This window comes from Rhinoraja longicauda, chromosome 20 (assembly GCF_053455715.1).
Source record: "Rhinoraja longicauda isolate Sanriku21f chromosome 20, sRhiLon1.1, whole genome shotgun sequence".
Taxonomy (NCBI): domain Eukaryota; kingdom Metazoa; phylum Chordata; class Chondrichthyes; order Rajiformes; family Arhynchobatidae; genus Rhinoraja; species Rhinoraja longicauda.
The window spans coordinates 8,739,747-8,760,985 of record NC_135972.1 but is presented as its reverse complement, the minus strand read 5'-3'; the positions used below and the strand labels follow the sequence as shown (position 1 = coordinate 8,760,985).

The 21,239-nt window shown below is 45.4% G+C and overlaps 1 protein-coding gene across 6 annotated transcripts in view; it reads right to left on the bottom strand.

The window, feature by feature from the left end:
* The window catches only part of ptprz1b (protein tyrosine phosphatase receptor type Z1b), a 186,265-nt gene that overhangs the window by 17,201 nt on the left and 147,825 nt on the right, over positions 1-21,239 (bottom strand). For 4 of the 6 annotated variants that reach the window (XM_078416906.1, XM_078416907.1, XM_078416910.1 and 1 more), the window contains 8 exons: positions 19,737-19,757; positions 15,220-15,316; positions 12,002-12,084; positions 9,828-9,962; positions 7,684-7,818; positions 5,984-6,147; positions 2,492-2,627; positions 1,866-2,012 (listed from right to left, as the gene is read on the bottom strand). In XM_078416906.1, coding sequence (XP_078273032.1) covers positions 1,866-2,012; positions 2,492-2,627; positions 5,984-6,147; positions 7,684-7,818; positions 9,828-9,962; positions 12,002-12,084; positions 15,220-15,316; positions 19,737-19,757 — 918 coding nt within the window. The remainder of the gene's footprint in view (positions 1-1,865; positions 2,013-2,491; positions 2,628-5,983; positions 6,148-7,683; positions 7,819-9,827; positions 9,963-12,001; positions 12,085-15,219; positions 15,317-19,736; positions 19,758-21,239) is intronic. The other 2 variants (XM_078416908.1, XM_078416909.1) reach the window with 1 other exon arrangement.

Here is a 21,239-nt window from a genome sequence, read left to right as displayed (position 1 = left end):
GAATAATTACACTCTTTCTTGCAGCAACACAACGGAATATGTAAACATAGTACTCTGTAAACAATATAATAAAAGTTTTCAAGAGTGAGTTAGATTCAGCTCTTAGGGCTAACGGAATCAAGGGATTTAGGGAAAAAGCAGGAACGGGGCACTGATTTTGGATGATCAGCCATGATCATATTGAATGGCGGTGCTGGCTCGAAGGGCTGAATGGATTACTCCTGCACTTATTTTTTATGTTCTATGTTTCTAAAAAGTTCAGAATATATGTATGCGTGTGTGTGCGTGTGTGCATCTATATATATATATATATATAATATAAGAAAATAACTGCAGATGCTGGTACAAATCGAAGGTATTTATTCACAAAATGCTGGAGTAACTCAGCAGGTCAGGCAGCATCTCAGGAGAGAAGGAATGGGTGACGTTTCGGGTCGAGACCTTTCTTCAGACTGATCATTCACATATATATATATATATATATATATATATATATATATATATATATATATATATCTTCACACACACACACACACACACACATAAAACTCACTTGGTCAGGCAGCATCCGTGGAGAAAATTGATAGGCAGTGTTTGATTTGGCTCCCTTCTACAGACAATGTCTAAACGCCTGAGTGTGAAGAAGGGTCCCAAACCAAAATGTTGCCCCTCTATTTCCTCCACAGATGCTGCCTGACCCGCTGAGTTACTCCAGCACTTTGTGCTTTGTTCAAGGATCCAGCATCTGCAGTTCCTTTTAACTCAATCAAGGGATACATATTGGCCAGGCCAATAGTGCCATGGAATTATTGACCTCAACAATCCCCATTGAACCTCACATTAAACTGAGCAAGTTGAGGATAGACACAAAATGCTGGAGTAACTCAGCGGGACAGGCAGCATCTCTGGATATATTGAATGGGTGATGTTTTGGGTCGAGACCCTTCTTCAGACCAAGAGTCAAGGGAGAGGGAGATACAGAGATATGGAAGGGTGAGGTGTAAAAAGAGATATCAAAGGAGGTGAAGTTCAAGGAAAATGTAGAATCGATCTTTGTTGGCTAGGGGAAGGTGACAACAAGGCATATAAAGATAAAAATGTAATCAAGAGGACAGTCAGACTGGTCAGAAAACTAGGATGGGGATAGACAATAGACAATAGGTGCAGGAGGAGGCCATTCGGCCCTTCGAGCCAGCACCGCCATTCAATGTGATCATGGCTGATCATTCTCAATCAGTACCCCGTTCCTGCCTTCTCCCCATACCCCCTGACTCCGCTATCCTTAAGAGCTCTATCCAGCTCTCTCTTGAATGCATTCTGAGAATTGGCCTCCACTGCCTTCTGAGGCAGAGATGGATGGAGAGAATCATAGAGTCATAGAGTGGTACAGTGTGGAAACAGGCCCTTCGGCCCAACTTGCCCACACTGGCCAACATTTCCCAACTACACTAGTCCCACTTGCCTGCGCTTGGTCCATATCCCTCCAAACCTATCCTATCCATGTACCTGTCTAACTGTTTCTTAAACGTTGGGATAGCCCCAGCCTCAACTATCTCCTCTGGCAGCTTGTTCCATACACCCACCACCCTTTGTGTGAAAAAGATACCCCTCAGATTACTATTAAATCTTTTCCCCTTCACCTTGAACCTATGTCTCATGGCCCACGATTCCCCTACTCTGGGCAAGGGACTGTGCATCTCCCCGATCTATTCCTCTCGTGATCTTATACACCTCTATAAGATCACCCCTTTCCTCCTCCGCTCCAAAGGAATAGAGACCCAGCCTGCTCAACCTCTCCCTGCAGCTCAGAGAGGCAAAGCAAGGGTCAGGAGATGAATATTGTGTGAAGAATTTCAGAGCCTCACCTTGAATTGTTTCTCTAGTTTTGTTTTTCCCAATGGTCCGGGTGTCAGAAGAGCATTTACGTAGGCGTGCAAATGGTTGGCAGGAACTTCGGTGTCCTTATTAAGGATGGCTTCCACTAGGGCATCATGTATGAAGATGTACTGCTCCTGTTGGGAACCAGATGAGACATGGGACTGCCACGTTAGACATGGAACTGCATACTTGGCTCTAGAGAATAGCTCGCAAACACACCAACGTGTTAAAGATACATAGAACAGTTTCTGTGCAGGATCAAACCGGCAAGTGAAGCATTTGTGCAATACGATACGATACGATAGAACTTTATTTATCCCAGGAGAGAAATTGCTCTGGCAAATAGTCATAAAAAACAACAAGATACATGAAAAAAGAAATGAAAGCAACGAGTGGAAATTCCAGGATTGGGGATGTGCAAAGATTGGGGGGGGGGGGGGGGGAGAAAGGGGAGTCAGTTTACCCCACGACAGAAGGGGGAGGAGTTGTACAGTTTGATAGCCACCGGGATAAAATATCTCCTGTGGTGTTCTCTGCTGCATCTTGGCGCAGCCAGTCTGTTGCTGAAGAAAATTACGGAGCAAATCGTGCTCCAAGCGAGCAGTTTTCTTACCTCTGTTTGCACTAAATAGTTCCTCTGTGTTCTGATGTGCTTGAGGAACCCCAGTATGTTGACAGTGCCTTTCTGTTTGATCTGCTGCAACATGCTGTCTATTAAAATGTACGTGCCAGTCCTTCCAACACCAGCACTGTAAGAGAACAGATATAGAACAACAAAAGCCATCAACTTAGCAATTGTCTCAACCCTTCACTGACTCCATCTACACAGCATCAAATGAAACTGAAGTGATGGCGGTGCGGCACTTTAGACTTGCTGCCTTGCAGCGTTTACTACGCTGGAGACCCGGGTTCCATCACGACTGTCTGTACGGAGTTTGCACGTTCTCCCCGTGACTGCGTGGGTTTTCTCCGAGATCTTTGGCTTCCTCCCACACTCCAAAGGCGTACAGATTTGTAGGTTAATTGGCTTGGTATCAATGCAAAATTGTCCCCGGTGTGTGTTAATGGGCGGGGATCGCTGGTCAGTGCAGACTCGCCGGGCTGAAGGGCCCATTTCCACACTGTGTCACTAAACTAAACTAATCTAAACTAAGAAAAAATATTCTTCTCTAAATCCCTAAATCCAGTTCTGGGTCCAGGGTGTGAACAGAATCTTTTAACTCGGGTCGAGGAATAAAGAATCAGAGTACATAGGTTTAAGGTGAGAGGGGCAAGATTTCATAGTTCATTTCAGTTTGTTATTGTCACGTGTACTGAGGTACAGTTTAGTTTAGTTTATTTATTGTCACGTGTGCCAAGGTGCAGGGAAAAGCTGTTTTGTTGCATCAATCCAGTCAGCAAAAAGACCACACATGAATTACAATCAAGCTGTCCACAGTGTACAGATATAGGATAAAGGGAATAACGTTTAGTGCAAGATAAAGTCCAATAAAGTCTGATTAAAGATAGTCCGAGGGTCTCCAATGAGGTTGATGAGAGGTTAGGACTGCCCTCTAGCTGTTGAGAGGACGGTTCGGTTGCATGATAACAGCTGGGAAGAAACAGTCTTAGGAACCTGAGGAACAACTTTTTCACTCAGAGGGTGGAAGGTACATGGAACGAGCTGCCTTCCTATGGACAATCAGATGGGAGCTCGTTAATGCTAGCAGTGACCCTACCAAATCTATACTTTATTTAGACAATAGACAATAGGTGCAGGAGTAGGCCATTCAGCCCTTCGAGCCAGCACCGCCATTCAATGCGATCATGGCTGATCACTCTCAATCAGTACCCCGTTCCTGCCTTCTCCCCATACCCCCTCACTCCGCTATCCTTAAGAGCTCTATCCAGCTCTCTCTTGAAAGCATCCAACGAACTGGCCTCCACTGCCTTCTGAGGCAGAGAATTCCACACCTTCACCACTCTCTGACTGAAAAAGTTCTTCCTCATCTCCGTTCTAAATGGCCTACCCCTTATTCTTAAACTGTGGCCCCTTGTTCTGGACTCCCCCAACATTGGGAACATGTTTCCTGCCTCTAATGTGTCCAATCCCCTAATTATCTTATATGTTTCAATAAGATCCCCCCTCATCCTTCTAAATTCCAGTGTATACAAGCCTAATTGCTCCAGCCTTTCAACATACGACAGTCCCGCCATTCTGGGAATTAACCTAGTGAACCTACGCTGCACGCCCTCAATAGCAAGAATATCCTTCCTCAAATTTGGAGACCAAAACTGCACACAGTACTCCAGGTGCGGTCTCACCAGGGCCCGGTACAACTGTAGAAGGACCTCTTTGCTCCTATACTCAACTCCTCTTGTTACGAAGGCCAACATTCCATTGGCTTTCTTCACTGCCTGCATGCTTCCTTTCAGTGACTGATGCACTAGGACACCCAGATCTCGTTGAACATCCCCTCTTCCTAACTTGACACCATTCAGATAATAATCTGCCTTTCTATTCTTACTTCCAAAGTGAATAACCTCACACTTATCTACATTAAACTGCATCTGCCATGTATCCGCCCACTCACAAAACCTGTCCAAGTCACCCTGCAGCCTTATTGCATCTTCCACACAATTCACACTACCCCCCAACTTAGTATCATCTGTAAATTTGCTAATGGTACTTTTAATCCCTTCATCTAAGTCATTAATGTATATCGTAAATAGCTGGGGTCCCAGCACCAAACCTTGCGGTACCCCACTGGTCACTGCCTGCCATTCCGAAAGGGACCCATTTATCCCCACTCTTTGCTTTCTGTCTGTCAACCAATTTTCTATCCATGTCAGTACCCTACCCCCAATACCATGTGCTCTAATTTTGTCCACTAATCTCCTATGTGGGACCTTGTCAAAGGCTTTCTGAAGTCGAGGTACACCACATCCACTGACTCTCCCCTGTCAATTTTCCTAGTTACATCCTCAAAAAATTCCAGTAGATTTGTCAAGCATAATTTCCACTTCGTAAATCCATGCTGACTCGGAATGATCCTGTTACTGCTATCCAAATGCTCAGCAATTTCGTCTTTTATAATTGACTCCAGCATCTTCCCCACCACTGATGTCAGACTAACTGGTCTATAATTACCCGTTTTCTCTCTCCCTCCTTTCTTAAAAAGTGGGATAACATTTGCTATCCTCCAATCCACAGGAACTGATCCTGAATCTATAGAACATTGAAAAATGATCTCCAATGCTTCCACTGCTTCCACTATTTCTAGAGCCACCTCCTTAAGTACCCTGGGATGCAGACCATCAGGCCCTGGGGATTTATCAGCCTTCAGTCCCATCAGTCTACCCAAAACCATTTCCTGCCTAATGTGGATTTCCTTCAGTTCCTCCATCACCCTAGGTTCTCCGGCCCCTAGAACATTTGGGAGATTGTGTGTATCTTCCTCAGTAAAGACAGATCCAAAGTAACGGTTTAACTCGTCTGCCATTTCTTTGTTCCCCATAATAAATTCCCCTGCTTCTGTCTTCAAGGGACCCACATTTGCCTTGATTATTTTTTTCCTCTTCACGTACCTAAAAAAACTTTTGCTATCCTCCTTTATATTATTGGTTAGTTTACCCTTTAGTTTAGTTTAGAGATGCAGCGCGGAAACAGGCCCTTCGGCCCACCAAGCCTGCACCCACCAGCGATCCCCATACACTAACACTATCCTACACACACTAGGGACAATTTATTATATTTATACCAAGCCAATTAACCTACAATCCTGCACGTCTTTGGAGTGTGGGAGGAAACCGAAGATCCCGGAGAAAACCCACGAAGGTCACGGGAGAACGTGCAGACTCCTTACAGGCAGTGCCCGTGGTCGGGATCGAACCTGGCTCTCTGGCGCTGTGAGGCACCGCGGCGCCCCCAAATGTTTCATTAGAATTGTTTAATTCTATTTCAGTTGAACATCTTAATTGCCATTTTATCCTAATTCTTCCCAGTGGGAGTGATGGGATCTGATTCAATTCATTGCACACATATCTCACATTACTTCCTATTAACGTCTACGTAAGTTCACGTGCTGACAAAGCAAAAGGTTTTGCGTTGAGTAAAGTAGTGTACCTGCAATGAACCACCGCCGGCCCTGCGTGCTTGGCTTTCGTCGCCGCTGAATGCCGTATAAATGTTAGTACAGGCAGGGCATACTCTGGAACTCCCATATCAGGCCACTGGGTGTAATGGTACTGCAGTACGATATGATCGTTCTGCCTACCTTTCAATGATCCCTGTGGTGGAGCAGAAAGTTTGGCAACAGTGTTAACGTTCTTCCGAAGGAGAAGGTACACAATTGGCCCAACGACGCACTCCAGTCACCCCCAAACACTTGGAGCAGACAGTACAAAGCTTGACCATACAACATGTTGACAAACTTTCCCCGGTTCGCCTATCAAACAACGCCATCCCTCTCCCATCACACTCCCTTTGGTGTCAGGGGTTACGGGGGGAAGGCAGGAGCTGAGGGGGAATTTCTTCCGTCCGGGTGTCAGAGGTTATGGAGAGAAAGCAGGAGATTGGGGTTAGGAGGGAGAGATGGATCAGCCATGATTGAATGGCGGAGTAGACTTGATGGGCCGAATGGCCTAACTCTGCTCCCATCATATGAACATGAACGTTACACTCTTTACAGACAGGAATACTGGCTTTCTTTCCTCCCTCCCTCCCTCCAACAGAGCAGCACAGTGGTAGAGTTGCTGCCGTACAGCGCCAGAGACCCAGGTTCGATCTTGATTACGGGTGCCGTCTGTAGGGAGTTTGTATGTTCTCCCCTTCTCCGGGTTACTCCTGTGTCCTCCCACATTCCAAAGACATGCAGGTTTGTAGGTCATTTGGATTCTGTAAATTGCTCCTCGTGTGTAGGGTGTGAAGCTGAGATAACATTGAACTAGTGTACGAGCAATCATGGACTCAGTGGGCCGAAGGGCTTGTTTCCACACCGTATCACTAAACGAAACTACCTGCGCAGGAGCGTGGAAGTCAAATATAACTCGCCAACCATTGTTCCAGCTTGGGCCAGACAATGCATCACAAAAGTATTTTTTCATATTTTCATATTTATATTTTTCATATTTCAGATACAGCGCGGAAACAGGCCTTTTCGGCCCACCAAGTCCGCACCGCCCAGCGATCCCCGCACACTAACACTATCCTACACACACTAGGGACAATTTTTACATATACCCAGTCAATTAACCTACATACCTGTACGTCTTTGGAGTGTGGGAGGAAACCGAAGATCTCGGAGAAAACCCACGCAGGTCACGGGGAGAACGTACAAACTCCTTACAGTACAGCACCCGTAGTCAGGATCGAACCTGAGTCTCCGGCGCTGCATTCGCTGTAAAGCAGCAACTCTACCACTGCGCTACCGTGCCGCCGTACGGTACGGATAGAACCCGGGGATAAACATAAGGAACTGCAGATGCTGGTTTGTAAAAGAAGACGCAAAGTGGGCGGAGTAACTCAGCGGGTCAGGCAGCATCTATAGGAGAACGTGGGAAAGCGTTGTTTCGGGTCAGGACACCATTTCCATGCTGTAACTTTCAATCAATCAATCAACACAAGAGGGATCGAGCCTGATCGGGATCTCTAACTTCCCCTTAACTGCACCATCTACACACGGAAGGCAAGGAAACAGAACAAATACGAAAAAAAACAGCACAAGCTAAGTTGCATCTAAGGTGAAATTCAATTCATGCTCTCAACATTTTATAAAACATTTTTTTGCTCACTTAGATGTCTTGAGAATACAAACGAATACAAACCTTTTTAAACTTTGCGTTGCGCACAGTAAATTGTCTAACGGTGTAATAGGATGTGACTTTAGTGTTCTTCAGCGATACGAGGATGTGCCCATATTCTTCACTATTTTCTGATGGCCAATACTGATCACATTTCCTCTGAAGACAAATAAGAATTTTCTTTAATACGATACGATACGATAGAACTTTATTTATCCCAGGAGGGAAATTGATCTGCCAACAGTCATAAAAACACAAGATACATGAAACATGAAATTAAAGTGATGAGTGGAAAAGTTTGGGGATGTGCAAAGATTGGGGGTGGGATGGGACAGTCTCAGTCTCAGTCTACCCCACGACAGAAGGGGGAGGGGTTGTACAGTTTGATAGCCACAGGGAAGAAGGATCTCCTGTGGCGTTCTGTGCTGCATCTCGGTGGGACCAGTCTGTTGCTGAAGGTTCTCCTCAGGTTGACCAGTGTGTCACGGAGGGGGGTGAGCTGTATTGCCCAGGATGCTCCTCGGTTTGAGGAGCATCCTCTCCTCCAAGGCCATCTCCCATAGATCCAACTCCGCCCCCAGGACGGAGCCAGCCTTCCCGATGGGTTTGTTGATCCTATTGGCGTCCGCGGCCTTCGCCCTGCTGCCCCGGCACACGGCAGCGAAGAAAATGGCGCTGGCTACCACCGATTGGTAGAACATCTGCAGCATCTCACTACAGACGCTGAAGGAGCAGAGCCTTCTCAAAACGTACAGGCGGCTCTGTCCCTTCTTGTACAGGGCCTCAGCGATCCTGGACAATTCTGGATTTGTCTCGAGGCATTCTTACACAGGACGGTGTCTATTTGTTTTAATTCAATAGTCCCACGTCGGTGCTCTCAAGTTAGGATAGAGTGCGGAATTCTCTTCACTGCGACCCAATCTAACTTGGGGATTTGGATGAACATGGCAACGACAACAGCCTGACCGCAGGAGAAGACGGCAGGGGAAGAGAAAAAGACATTCTGGCCTTCCATCACAGTGAGGAGGGGACTGGAGGAGACTCACTGTGATGGATGTTTCTTTTTGGGGGGTTTTGTGTTGGTTGGGGTTGTGTAATTTGCTTATTTTATTGCTCTTATTGTTGGACTGTGGGTGACGAAATTTCGTCCAAAAAACTTGTTTTTTGGATGACAAATAAAGATATCTTGAATCTTGAATCTTGAAAACTGTTCCTTACTCCAGCATTAATACCTTTCGTCCTACAAGCCCTCGTGCGTTTTGAATCCCATCAAATGGGAGTGGGGCAAATCATGCCAAACCCACAAAAAGAGTGAAATGTCTTTGACACCCCCATGCTTTCAGCTTAACCGGCTGTTAAAATTGTCAAAACCTCTGAATGTTTCTGCATTCAAAAATGTCTGGAAACTTTCAAAAACTGAGTTAATTATCGGGAATGCAAATGTATTTGCCCACATTGCGATCAATGCGTAATCCCTCCAACTGCATCCTCTCACTTGGGTCGAGTAAAGACGTTTGGAGTTCTTCCTAAAGAGGAGTCCAACGCAGTCAAAAAATATCCAAGGCAAAATGCCCAGGTTGTTGAGAATTTACAAGCTCTATGTGAGAACCCACATAGTTGATAGTTGTTGTGCATTTAGGTCATAGAGGGGAGAATCCTGCACTTGAGAAATGGAGAGATTGCCACGTTGTTAATGCTGCCATTAACTAAGACTTTTTTTGTTATATGACACCTCATAGTTATAAACTTAGGCCAAGAATCTGGAGAAACACGAACATTTTTTAATCAGATTGTCAACATATCAATGCAACATTTCAATGCAAATTCTAGGGCTAAATTCACAGTTGTAGGATATGCAAGTGAGAAGCCCCTAGTTATTTGTATTTATACAAAGGGGCAGCAGGGCTGGCACCTTTTCTTTCCAAAGCCCGATGTGCACCCAGAGAGTTGTGAATCTGTGGAATTCTCTGCCACAGAAGGCAGTGGAGGCCAATTCGCCAGATATTTTCAAGAGAGAGTTAGGGGCCAACGGAATCAAGGGATATGGGGAGAAAGCAGGAACGGGGTACTGATTTCGGAGTGATCAGCCTATTTTCTATGTTTCTATGTACACGGATAACCTGAATGATACTCGCATGCAAGAGACTTCACCAAAATTTGGCACTCACCCTGCCCTTCTCCACCAGGTTGGTGATCATCACAATCACGCTAACGTTATGCTCCCATATCATACGCCAGAAGTCTTCGGCTGTGGATTTAAGAGGCCCTTGAGCCGCGATGTAGGCCTTCTGCCTGTTGTAGCCCTGGCAAACACAGTTAAAAGTCAAGCCTTATCATCTTCCCACCTGTGCAGGGAGGAACTGCAGATGCTGGTTTAAAACCGAAGACGGACAGGAAAAGCTGGAGTAACTCAGCGGGACAGGCAGCATCTCTGGAGAGAAGGAACAGGTGACGTCTTGGGTCAAGACCCTTCGTCAGACTGGTTAGGGATAAGGGAAACGAGGGATGTGGAGAGATAAAGAACAACGAGGGAAAGATATGCAAAAAAAGTAACGATGATAAAGGAAACAAGCTACTGTTAGCTGTTGGGTGAAAATGAGAAGCTGGTGCAACTTGGGTGGGGGCGGGATAGAGAGAGAGGGAATGCCCCAGTATTCCCTCTCTCTCTATCCCTCCCCCACCCAAGTCGCACTGTCTTCCCACTTGTTTTGTGGTTCAGCACATGTTCCCTTTACCAGATGTGAAAACAAGGAAGTGTAGATGTTGGTTTACACAAATTACTGTGGAGGTGTAATTACAAATGACTGTGGAGGCCAATTTTTAAAAATCTTTTAAGCACTAGTAATAACAATACTTTACTAAATTGTTTCATGGCCACTCACTAATGACTGGACACAATTTATATTCCTTTACGTTATTTATAGCACTAGGGTCATTATTCATTGAGATGGAAGATTTACAGGTACTATCACAACATTTAGACAGGTACTTGGATAGGACAGGTTTAGAGGGATCTGGGCCAAATACAGGCAGATGGGACTAGTGTAGATGGGATATGTTGGACAAGTTGGGCCGAAGGGCCTGATTCCACACTGTATGACTCTATGGCTCTATAGCAAGTGTATGTGGAGTGATATATAATATGGATAGTTATGGAAAATTTAGGTTTTTGACTTACAGTAAAATCGGTTTACAGATAGTACTCAGGAACGCTCTTGCATAAGAAAACTCTGAAGTGTTTTGCTGTAAGTCCCTTTCTGACGTTACAGGAATCATTTGGGGGTCAAATACTTCCTGTGGAAAGTCCAGGGGAAATGCGAATGGCTGACTCATTAACTTGCACAGGGTAAGTGGAGAGTTTATACCAAAGCAAACCAAAGAAACTAAAGGAGTAAAGGTGATGAACCAGAGGAGAGGTCAGTGTCCTGTAATTCTCACCTTTCACCTGATTGTTGTGTGTTTCTCTCAGAGTTCATGCAAGAACAGCAACACTGAGAGAAGTAGTTGGACACAAAGTGCTGGCATAACTCAGCGGGCCAGGCAGCATCTCTGAAGAAAAGGATTAGGTGACGTTATGGGTCGAGACCCTTCTTCAGACTGTCTTCTTCAGCTTGTCAGGGGTCTGAAGAAGGGTCTCGTCTCGAAACGTCACCATTCCTTCTCGCCAGATATGCTGCCTGTTCTGCTGAGTTACTCCAGCATTTTGTGTCTATCTTCGATGTAACCAGCATCTGCAGTTCCTCCCTAAACACTAAGTAGTGAATGGTTTATCCACTACTTATTGAGAAGTAGAGCACTACCTAATGCACTACTTAGTGTTGTGAACAATAATTGGATATTTAACCTCAGAAGGCAGTGGAGGCTAATTCTCTGAATGCTTTCAAGAGAGAGCTAGATGGAGCTCTTAAGGATAGCGGAGCCAGGGGGTATGGGGAGAAGGCAGGAACGGGGTACTGATTGACAATGATCAGCCATGATCACATTGAATGGTGGTGCTGGCTCGAAGGGCCAAATGGCCTACTTCTGCACCTATTGTCTATTGTCACATTGGTTAACATATAACACAAAAAATCTAAACAGTAAGTCCTGAGATATTTCTGGCCAAGTCCTATAACGTGCCAAAGATAGACACAAAATGTTTGAGTCTGAAGAAGGGTCCCGACTTGAAACATCACCTATTCCTTTTCTCCAGAGATGCTGCCTGACCCGCTGAGTTATTCCAGCATTTTGTGTCTATCTTTGTGTCTACACACCAGCATCTGCGGTTTATTCTCACCTATAAATTGCCAAACCATTCCCTTGCAACCAAACAAATTCAAATGAGATGTGGGATCTTACTTACATCGACATAGTTTGCATTGATATAGTCGCTGTGCTTGGGGTCTTTTTCCATGAGTGGGGAGAGTTTAACTCTGCTGTGGTCAACTGGAACAAATAACATAAAACACCTTTAATTGTTTTTTCTTCACCCCCCTCCCCCCAAAAAGAAAATCTCATTTCCATAAGTTCATAAGTTATAGGAGCAGAATGAAGCCATTCGGCCCATCAAGCCTACTCCGCCATTCAATCATGGCTGGTCTACCTTTCCCTCTTAACCTGCTCCGCTGCACCAACCCCCGAGTATATTCGGGTCCTGGCCAAAGTGAAGAAAAAGTGCGGCACGGTGGCGCAGCGGTAGAGTTGCTGCCTTACAGCGAATGCAGCGCCGGAGACTCAAGTTCGATCCTGACCACGGGCGCCGACCGTATGGAGTTTGTACGTTCTCCCCGTGACCTGCGTGGGTTTTCTCCGAGATTTCTTCGGTTTCCTCCCACACTCCAAAGACGTACAGGTATGTAGGTTAATTGGCCGGGCAAATGTAAAAGAAATTGTCCCCAGTGTGTGCAGGATAGTGTTAATGTGCGGGGATCGCTGGGCGGCGCGGACCCGGTGGGCTGAAGGGCCTGTTTCCGCGCTGTATCTCTAAATCTATTTTTAAAAATCTAAAAAAAAAACCTGGCAGTGAACAGGTTAATGGAGGATAAAAACAAACGGAAATGCAGTGAATTGGATCGAGTCAGGCTGGGGATTTAATATGCAACCACATAAATTCTGCAGGAGAGCTGGAGCAGTACGGGAACACACTGACTCGGTGACCATGGCAGGGTGACCTGAAGGACCAAAGATTAACTTCATGTTGAGCAGACAATGGAATGTTTTGAACTTGCGTTAACGAGCAGATATATTGTGCAGACTGTTTCTCCAAAGTGGCCAAGATGCAGAAACGTAGTTTGGTTTGGAGATACAGTGTGGGAAAACAGGCCCTGAGTCCACACTGACCGTCGATCGCCCAAACATATAATCGCCCAAATCACAGGGAGAAAGTAGAAACTCTGCATGGGCAGCGCCAGGAGTCAGGATGGAACCCGGGTGTTTGGCTCTGTGACCTGTGGCAGCAGATCTATCGTTGCACCACTGTGCCACCTAGATAAACAACACGAGGCAGAGGGACTTAATGGGTGGTGGCAGGGAGTTGGGGGGGGGGGGGGGGAAGAGGGGAGGGGGAGTATTGGGGGTCACTTTACCAGGTTATTAAAAGCAGACAAAAGGTCACAAGGTCATAGGTGATAGGAGCAGAACTAGGCCATTCGGCCCATCAAGTCTACCCCGCCTTTCAACCATGGCTAATCTATCTCTCCCTCCTAATCCCATTCTCCTGCCTTCTCCCCATAACGTCTGACACCCATACTAATCAAGAGTTTATCTATCTCTGCCGTAAAAATATCCACTGATAACCAGACTTCATTTGGAGCAGTGGGGAATTTATTGGATTTGATCAATATGGTTTTCAACAATATATGTCCTGGTCCCACCTGCCCACATTTGGCCCAGTGTATATGTTTTATTTTAATTTGGACAGGTACATGGATAGGGAGGGTGAGGGAGGATACGGGCCAAACACAGGAAGGTGGGACGAGTCTGGATGGGACATCTTGGACAGCATGGGCAAGTTGGGCAGAAGGGCCTGTTTCTATGCCCTATGTCTCTAAGAACCGCAACTGGGGGTGGGGGTCAAGATTCTCCTGGATATATTGAGATGGTTTCTTTACAGATCTGAGCAAGAGTAAATTATGTAGGGGTATAAGGAAAAGTCTGAGAAATTAAGCAGATATTTTTTGTCATCAAAATAGAAAATGCAGAAGATACTCAACAGGTCAATCAGCATCTGCAGAGAGAGAGAGAGAAGGAGAGTTAACTTTTCAGCTTGATGACCTTCACACTTGACAAGGGAGCAAAGACAAAGTTGCAAATAGGGGGCGAAAGAGAGAGAACAAAAGGAAGACCAACGATAGTGGAGTGAACAGAATTGTCCAGATGAGATAAACGTTTTTAGGTACTAGTTAGGAGAGGGTGGTGACTGCTGGAAAATCACGGCTGATCTGTATGGAGAAATGGAAGGAAAAGGTCAAGGATTGGGGTTGAACATAGGGTTGCCAACTTTCTCAATCCCAAATAAGGGACAAAAGTTGACGTCACCGCCCCGCGCCCCACGTGACCTCACCCAGCCAGCGGCCACATGCTCCCGCTCCACCAATGGCGGCCGTCCAGTCCGGACGGCGGGTTGCTACGCAACCTCCGTTGCGCGGAGCCCGGGACTACAGCAGCCCCTGGGCCTACAGAGTCCGGGCCCAAGCGCCCCCCCGGGCTTAATACGGGACAAGGGCGGTCCCATAAGGGACAAACCAATTTAACCCAATATATGGGATGTCCCAGCTAATATAGGACAGTTGGCAACCCTAGTTGAACACCACATCAAGTATTGCTGGCTTGTGACTTGGAGATCTTAGAGACACTGAGGAAATTCTTGCGAAGTTGGAAAGACCCAAATGTTTTTCACTGTGCCTGGCACACGTGACGATAAAGAAACCATTGACTATTTGTAGTAGCACAATGGAAAGGCCAGGCGGAGGTGGTGTTTGAAGTAACGGGCGAATTTATTAAACTGGTGCGCACTAGGACGCCAGCCAAAGCTGACCTGTCAAGGGTGACTTTGGTACATTTTTTATGTTCTCAGATGACGAGATTGTTCCGAAACTTGAAAACCCGAGGTCTTAATTACAGAATGGAACTCAGAAAGACATAACTACGTCACCAGCAGAATGAGACGATCATCCACAAGTCTAAATTCATTAACAGTAGGCCCAAATTTCTGTTACAATGATGGGGGCAGGCAGAATCAATGAAATTCCTGTCAGCCTTTGTCTGTGGTTTCCTGTCACCAGACCACAGAAGGCTGTGGAGACCGTCAGTGGATATTTCTAAGGCAGAGATCGATAGATTCTTGATTAGTACAGGTGTCAGGGGTTATGGGGAGAAGGCAGGAGAATGGGGTTGGGAGGGAGAGATAGATCAGCCACGATTGAATGGCGGAGTGGGCTTGATGGGCCGAATGGCTTAAATCTACTCCTACCACTTATGACCTTATGAGCACAATCCGCAGCCCCTATTTATTAATGATTAGCTCTCACTATTGTTTACTCTGCAACGCCATTGAAATAGTTGGCAATCAAAATGGCTTACAAGCAACGATGTTTATATAACGATTCTTGTTCTTGTTGTCCGGGTGGTTGGAGCTGTCGGACGTGATGCCCAAGTCAACAGTGCATCCTTGGGCCTCCTGCAAGAAGAAAGAATGTCATTAGATCGCAAAATCATATCTCCATAGACAGAATTAACTTGGGTCTCCGTTTGAACGGTATTAAATCCCAATGTACTCCACCTGCAGATGCTGGTTTATGCTGAAGAAACACAAATTGCTGGAGTAACTCAGCGGGTCAGGCAGCATCTGTGTTGGGTCCACTGTTGTTTGTCATTTACATTAATGATCTGGATGATGGTGTGGCAAATTGGATTAGTAAGTATGCAGATGATACTAAGATAGGTGGTGTAGTTAATAATGAAGTAGATTTTCAAAGTCTTCAGAGAGACTTGGGCCTTTTGGAAGGGTGGGCTGAAAGATGGCAGATGGAATTTAATGCTGATAAGTGTGAGGTGCTGCATTTTGGTAGGACAAATCAAAATAGGACGTACAGGGTAAATGGTAGGGAATTGAGGAATGCAGTGGAACAGAGGGATCTGGGAATAACTGTGCATTGTTCCCTGAAGGTGGAATCTCATGTGGATAGGGTGGTGAAGAAGGCATTTGGTATGCTTGCCTTTATAAATCAGAGCATCGAATATAGAAGTTGGGATGTAATGTTGAAATTGTACAGGGCATTGGTGAGGCCGAATCTGGAGTATGGTGTGCAGTTCTGGTCGCCAAATTATAGGAAGGATGTCGACAAAATGGAGAGAGTACAGAGGAGATTTACTAGAATGTTGCCTGGGTTTCAGCACTTAAGCTACAGAGAGAGGTTGAACAGGTTGGGTCTTTATTCTTTGGAGCGCAGAAGGGTGAGGGAGGACTTGATAGAGGTTTTTTAAATTTTAAGAGGGACGGACAGAGTTGACGTGGGTAGGCTTTTCCCTTTGAGAGTGGGGAAGATTCCAACAAGGGGACATAACTTTAGAATTAAGGGACAAAAGTTTAGGGGTAACATGAGGGGTAACTTCTTTACTCAGAGGGTGGTGGCTGTGTGGAATGAGCTTCCGGTAGAAGTGGTGGAGGCAGGCTCGATTTTATTATTTAAGAGTAAATTGGATAGGTATATGGATGGGAGGGGATTGGAGGGTTATGGTCTGAGAGCAGGTAGATGAGACTAGGTCAGAGAAAGTGGTCGGCGTGGACTGGTAGGGCCGAACGGGCCTGTTTCCGTGCTGTAGTTGTTATATGGTTATATGGTTATTTGGAGAAAGAGGAATAGGTGGTTTCGGGTCGGGACCCTTCTTTCTCAGAAAGGTCCCGAGGCGAAACGTCACCTGTTCCTTCTCTCCAGTGATGCTGCCTGACCCGCGGAGGTACTCCAGCATTCTGTGTCTACACTGTCCTTTTCTCCCCCTCCCCATTCCTAAGGAAACTGTCTCCTGCTGCAACATATTTCAACGGTCCTTTAAGATTGACATTTTTTAGATTTTTCATACATGTCCAAAACTCCACTGTAAGATAATCTAAGACCAGTTGAAAGGTTATTGTGAGCCAGCTTGAGCAAAGAAACAAAGAATACTGGAGTAACTCAGCGGGTCAGGCAGCGACTCTGGAGGACATCGATAGGCAACGTTTAATTCTTGCTTTAATCCTGATTGCGTGGCAGTTGGCAACACTATGGGATTGCTCTGAAGTCTCCAGGAATTAATCATTATTCTCCTGGAACACATTGACTGGCACCCAGATGAAAATCCACAGAATTGTTTTTGTAAAACATGCTCACTTAATTTAAATACTTTATTTGTTAACATAAAATATTGGAATCATCGTGTCTTCTGTATGAAGAGATATTTGAAGTGGACAGAAAAGATATCAAAGAATAATAATTTTTTTGTTCATGACTCTGACAAGTCGACGATCCTGCATGTTAAACAAAACCAGTCAGAGGTACTCAAGTTCAAGTTCAAGTTTAGTTTATTTGTCACATACACATACACGATGTGCAGTGAAATGAAAGTGGCAATGCCTGCGGATTGTGCACAAAAAAGAATTACAGTTACAGCATATAAATAAAGTTAATAAGTTACTATAGTGTAGACAAAAATGTAGTCTCTGGAGTTATAAAAGTTGACAGTCCTGATGGCCTGTGGGAAGAAACTCCGTCTCATCCTCTCCGTTTTCACAGCGTGACAGCGGAGGCGTTTGCCTGACCATAGCATCTGGAACAGTCCGTTACTGGGGTGGCAGGGGTCCCTCATGATCTTGCCTGCTCTGGATCTGCACCTCCTGATGTATAGGTCCTGCAGGGGGACGAGTGTAGTTCCCATGGTGCGTTCTGCCGAACGCACTACTCTCTGCAGGGCCATCCTGTCCTGGGCAGAGCTGTTCCCAAACCAGACTGTAATGTTGCCGGACAGGATGCTCTCTACAGCCCCAGAGTAGAAGCAATGAAGGATCCTCAGAGAGACTCTGAATTTCCTCAGCTGTCTAAAGTGGTAAAGGCGCTGCTTTGCCTTACCCACTGTGTCAGAAGCAAGGAGCAGAATGTTTCAATGGGTCGGGAACGACTGGGCAACTGGATAATGCTGCCGAGGAGGTGCCATGGGGAGACAACGGGCTGAAGTTGGGCTGCTGAGAGACAGTTGGGGTACAGAGGGACCCAGTGGGAGGGGGAGCACCGAGGACAAAGTGAGACCTGGCAGGGGATCCAAAAAGAAAAGGGTGTTCCCAGTTCTCTGACCAGTCTGACTGCCTCTGACTACATTTTATCTCTGCTTGCTTTGTTGTTCTTATCTTCTCCCAGCTAACAATGATCTATTCTACATTTTCCTTGATCTCCATTCCCTTTGTCCTATTTTCACATAAGCATAAAGTACCTTTATTGTCTTCCAAAAACATGTCAACCCACAGTCAACAATGAGAGGCAATAAAAAAGAAAGCAATAAAACACACAATCACAATAACCAACATAAAACAATAAACATCCATCACAGTGAGTCTCCTCCAGTCACCTCCTCACTGTGATGGAAAGCCAGAATGTCTTCTGTCTTCCCTGCCGTCTATACGTCCTTATCTCTCTCTCCCCTGACATCAAGGGATACTGTGTAAATGTCTGTAAATTTGGAAGTGAATGCCTGTATCGAATGTGTAACCTCCGGAAATGTCGGATGGGTTTGTTAAAAAAGATGTTTTGTAAATATTTATTACTTGAATAAAGTATTTTTTGATATTAAAAAAAATCAGTCTGAGGAAGGATCTCGACCCGAAACGCCACCCATTCCTTCTCTCCAGAGATGTTGTCTGTCCCGCTGAGTTACTCCACCATTTTGTGTCTGTCTTCTGGACTTTGAATATGGCGCCAAAACCTGGTGACCCTTGCATCTCAGTGGACTATTTCTATACATCTTCTACTAATTGTGCGCAGGTATAGCAATACGCTACTGAACTATATGCAAAAAAATAATTGCACTGTACATTTGCACATGTGATAATAAAGATCCATTGACCATCGGCCATTAAGATCTGAATCCTGCCACCTGTGAATGTTCGTGGACAACTCAACAGTCAAACGGAGTTGCCTGCATCAAGAATAACCCCATCCACACTCCAAAGACGTACAGGCTCGTAGGTTAATTGGCTTGGTACAAATGTAAATTGTCCCTAGTGTGTGTGGGATAGCGTTAATGAGCAGGGATCGCTGGTCGGTGCGGACTCGGTGGGCCAAAGGGCCTGCTGCATCTCTAAATTTAACTAAACTAAACTAAAAGAAGAATGTTTGCATATTTCCTCACTACATTTTCTGTGCGGTTAGCAATGTGACTGTACGCAAGGTGAAATGCAAACATATTTAGAAAAGAATAGGTTTATAGAAAATAGACAATAGACAATAGGAGTAGGCCATTCGGCCCTTCGAGCCAGCACCACCATTCAATGTGATCATGTCTGATCATTCTCAATCAGTACCCCGTTCCTGCCTTCTCCCCGTACCCCCTGACTCCACTATCCTTAAGAGCTCTATCTAGCTCTCTCGTGAATGCATTCAGAGAATTGGCCTCCACTGCCTTCTGAGGCAGAGAGTTCCACAGATTCACAACTCTCTGACTGAAAATGTTTTTCCTCATCTCTGTTCTAAATGGCCTATTTAGCCAGCCTATTCCAAACCCAACACATTCACGATAAAGGTTTTAGAACAGAGATGTTTTTAGAATGTGCCTTCAGTTTACCAAGGAAAAATAACCCATAGGATACAATTCTGAGCAGCATACAAATGAGAGGAAATTTTGTGCGGACCAATTGGCAACTTATTTTTATTGCATGATAAATTGCAGACAGATCAGAGTCCAAATCCTGAAGAGATGATGATTCTGCTTGCAATTGAGATTTGACCTTACTTGTGACATGAGGACGTTAAGTGGAGCACACACTGGCATGCAGGGAAATAACTCGGGCAAATAATTGTTCTACAAAGCTACTTCTAAGGTGCTAACAAAAAAACCGAGACAAAATATCTTACCTCATAAAATGCTTTGAGTTTCTTATGAAAGGGAAGGAATGCAAAAAGCACAACAATCAAACACCACAGCAGACACTGAACAGCACAGAAGTATCACATCAATGTCAATAAGGACAACTTAGGCATTCATGCAATAAACACATTATCAATGGCAAGTGAGCTTAATTCATAACCAGTGACTAGTTTTGTTTTAAATCGCATTTTAACATCGTGTGGGTTCCTTCATGCCCAGAACAAAAAAAACAACAAAAATTTAAGCGTGGCACATCTGATCTTTTATTCCACGGTGGCGCAGCGGTAGAGTTGCCGCCTTACAGCGAATGCAGCGCCAGAGATTCAGGTTCGATCCTGACTACGGGCGCTGTCTGTATGGAGTTTGTACGTTCTCCCAGTGACCTGCGTGGGTTTTCTCCGAGATCTTCGGTTTCCTCCCATACTCCAAAGACGTACAGGTATGTAGGTTAATTGGCTGGGCAAATGCAAAAATTGTCCCTAGTGTGTGTAGGATAGTGTTAATGTGCGGGGATCGCTGGGCGGCGCGGACCCGGTGGGCTGAAGGGCCTGTTTCTGCGCTGTATCTCTAAATCTAAAATCTAAATCTAAAACTGGCAGGTGATTGAACTTTAAATGAGAGTTTAGAGATACAGTGCAAAAACAGGTCCTTCAGCCCATTGAGTCTGTGCCCATCACCAATCACACGGTACACCAGCACTTTCTTACACATTAAGGGTCATTTACAATTTTACCAAAGTCAATTAACCTACAAACCTGCGTGTCTTTGGAGGGTGGGAGGAAACCGGATCACCCGGAGAAAACCCACACGGTCGCAGGGAGAACGTACAAACTCTATGCAGACAGCCCCCTTAGCCAGGATTGAACCCGGGTCTCTGGCGCTGTAAGGCAGCTTCAGTGGGCCAAAGAGCCTGTTTCCACGCTGTATATCACAATGCATTGTCGTGCATCGTGAAAACTCCTGTCATGGTGAAGCTGAAATTAGTAGCCAACCTGCAAATCTGAATTTCGCAACACATGCTTGCTTCACAAAGCTCCACTTCTACAGGTGATGGGTAAACCGTCCAGTGTGTGGGCAGAAGGATTGATTGGAATAAGGTCTGCTGTACTTTACAAAGTGTTGAGGATCTCATATGGATCGCCTGAATGTTTTTAAGAGCATTAGAAATAAATGAAAATAAAGGCTAACTCAGTGAAGTCAGGGCTGTAAACAACTTTAGGTTTAGGTTTAGTTTAAGATTCGATAGGAATCTGAGGGACAACTTTTTTTACGCAAGGGGAAGTGGATGTATGGAACGAGCTGCCGGAGGAGGTAGTTGAGGCAGGGACTATTGCAGCATTTGGGAAATATTTGCACAGGTCCATGGGTGGGAGGGGTTTAGAGAGGTATGGGAAATGCGCAGGCAGGTGGGACTAGTGCAGATGGGGTTTGTTGATGGGCGTGGGAAAGATGGGCCAAAGGGCCTGTTTCCACGCTGTATAACTCTATTT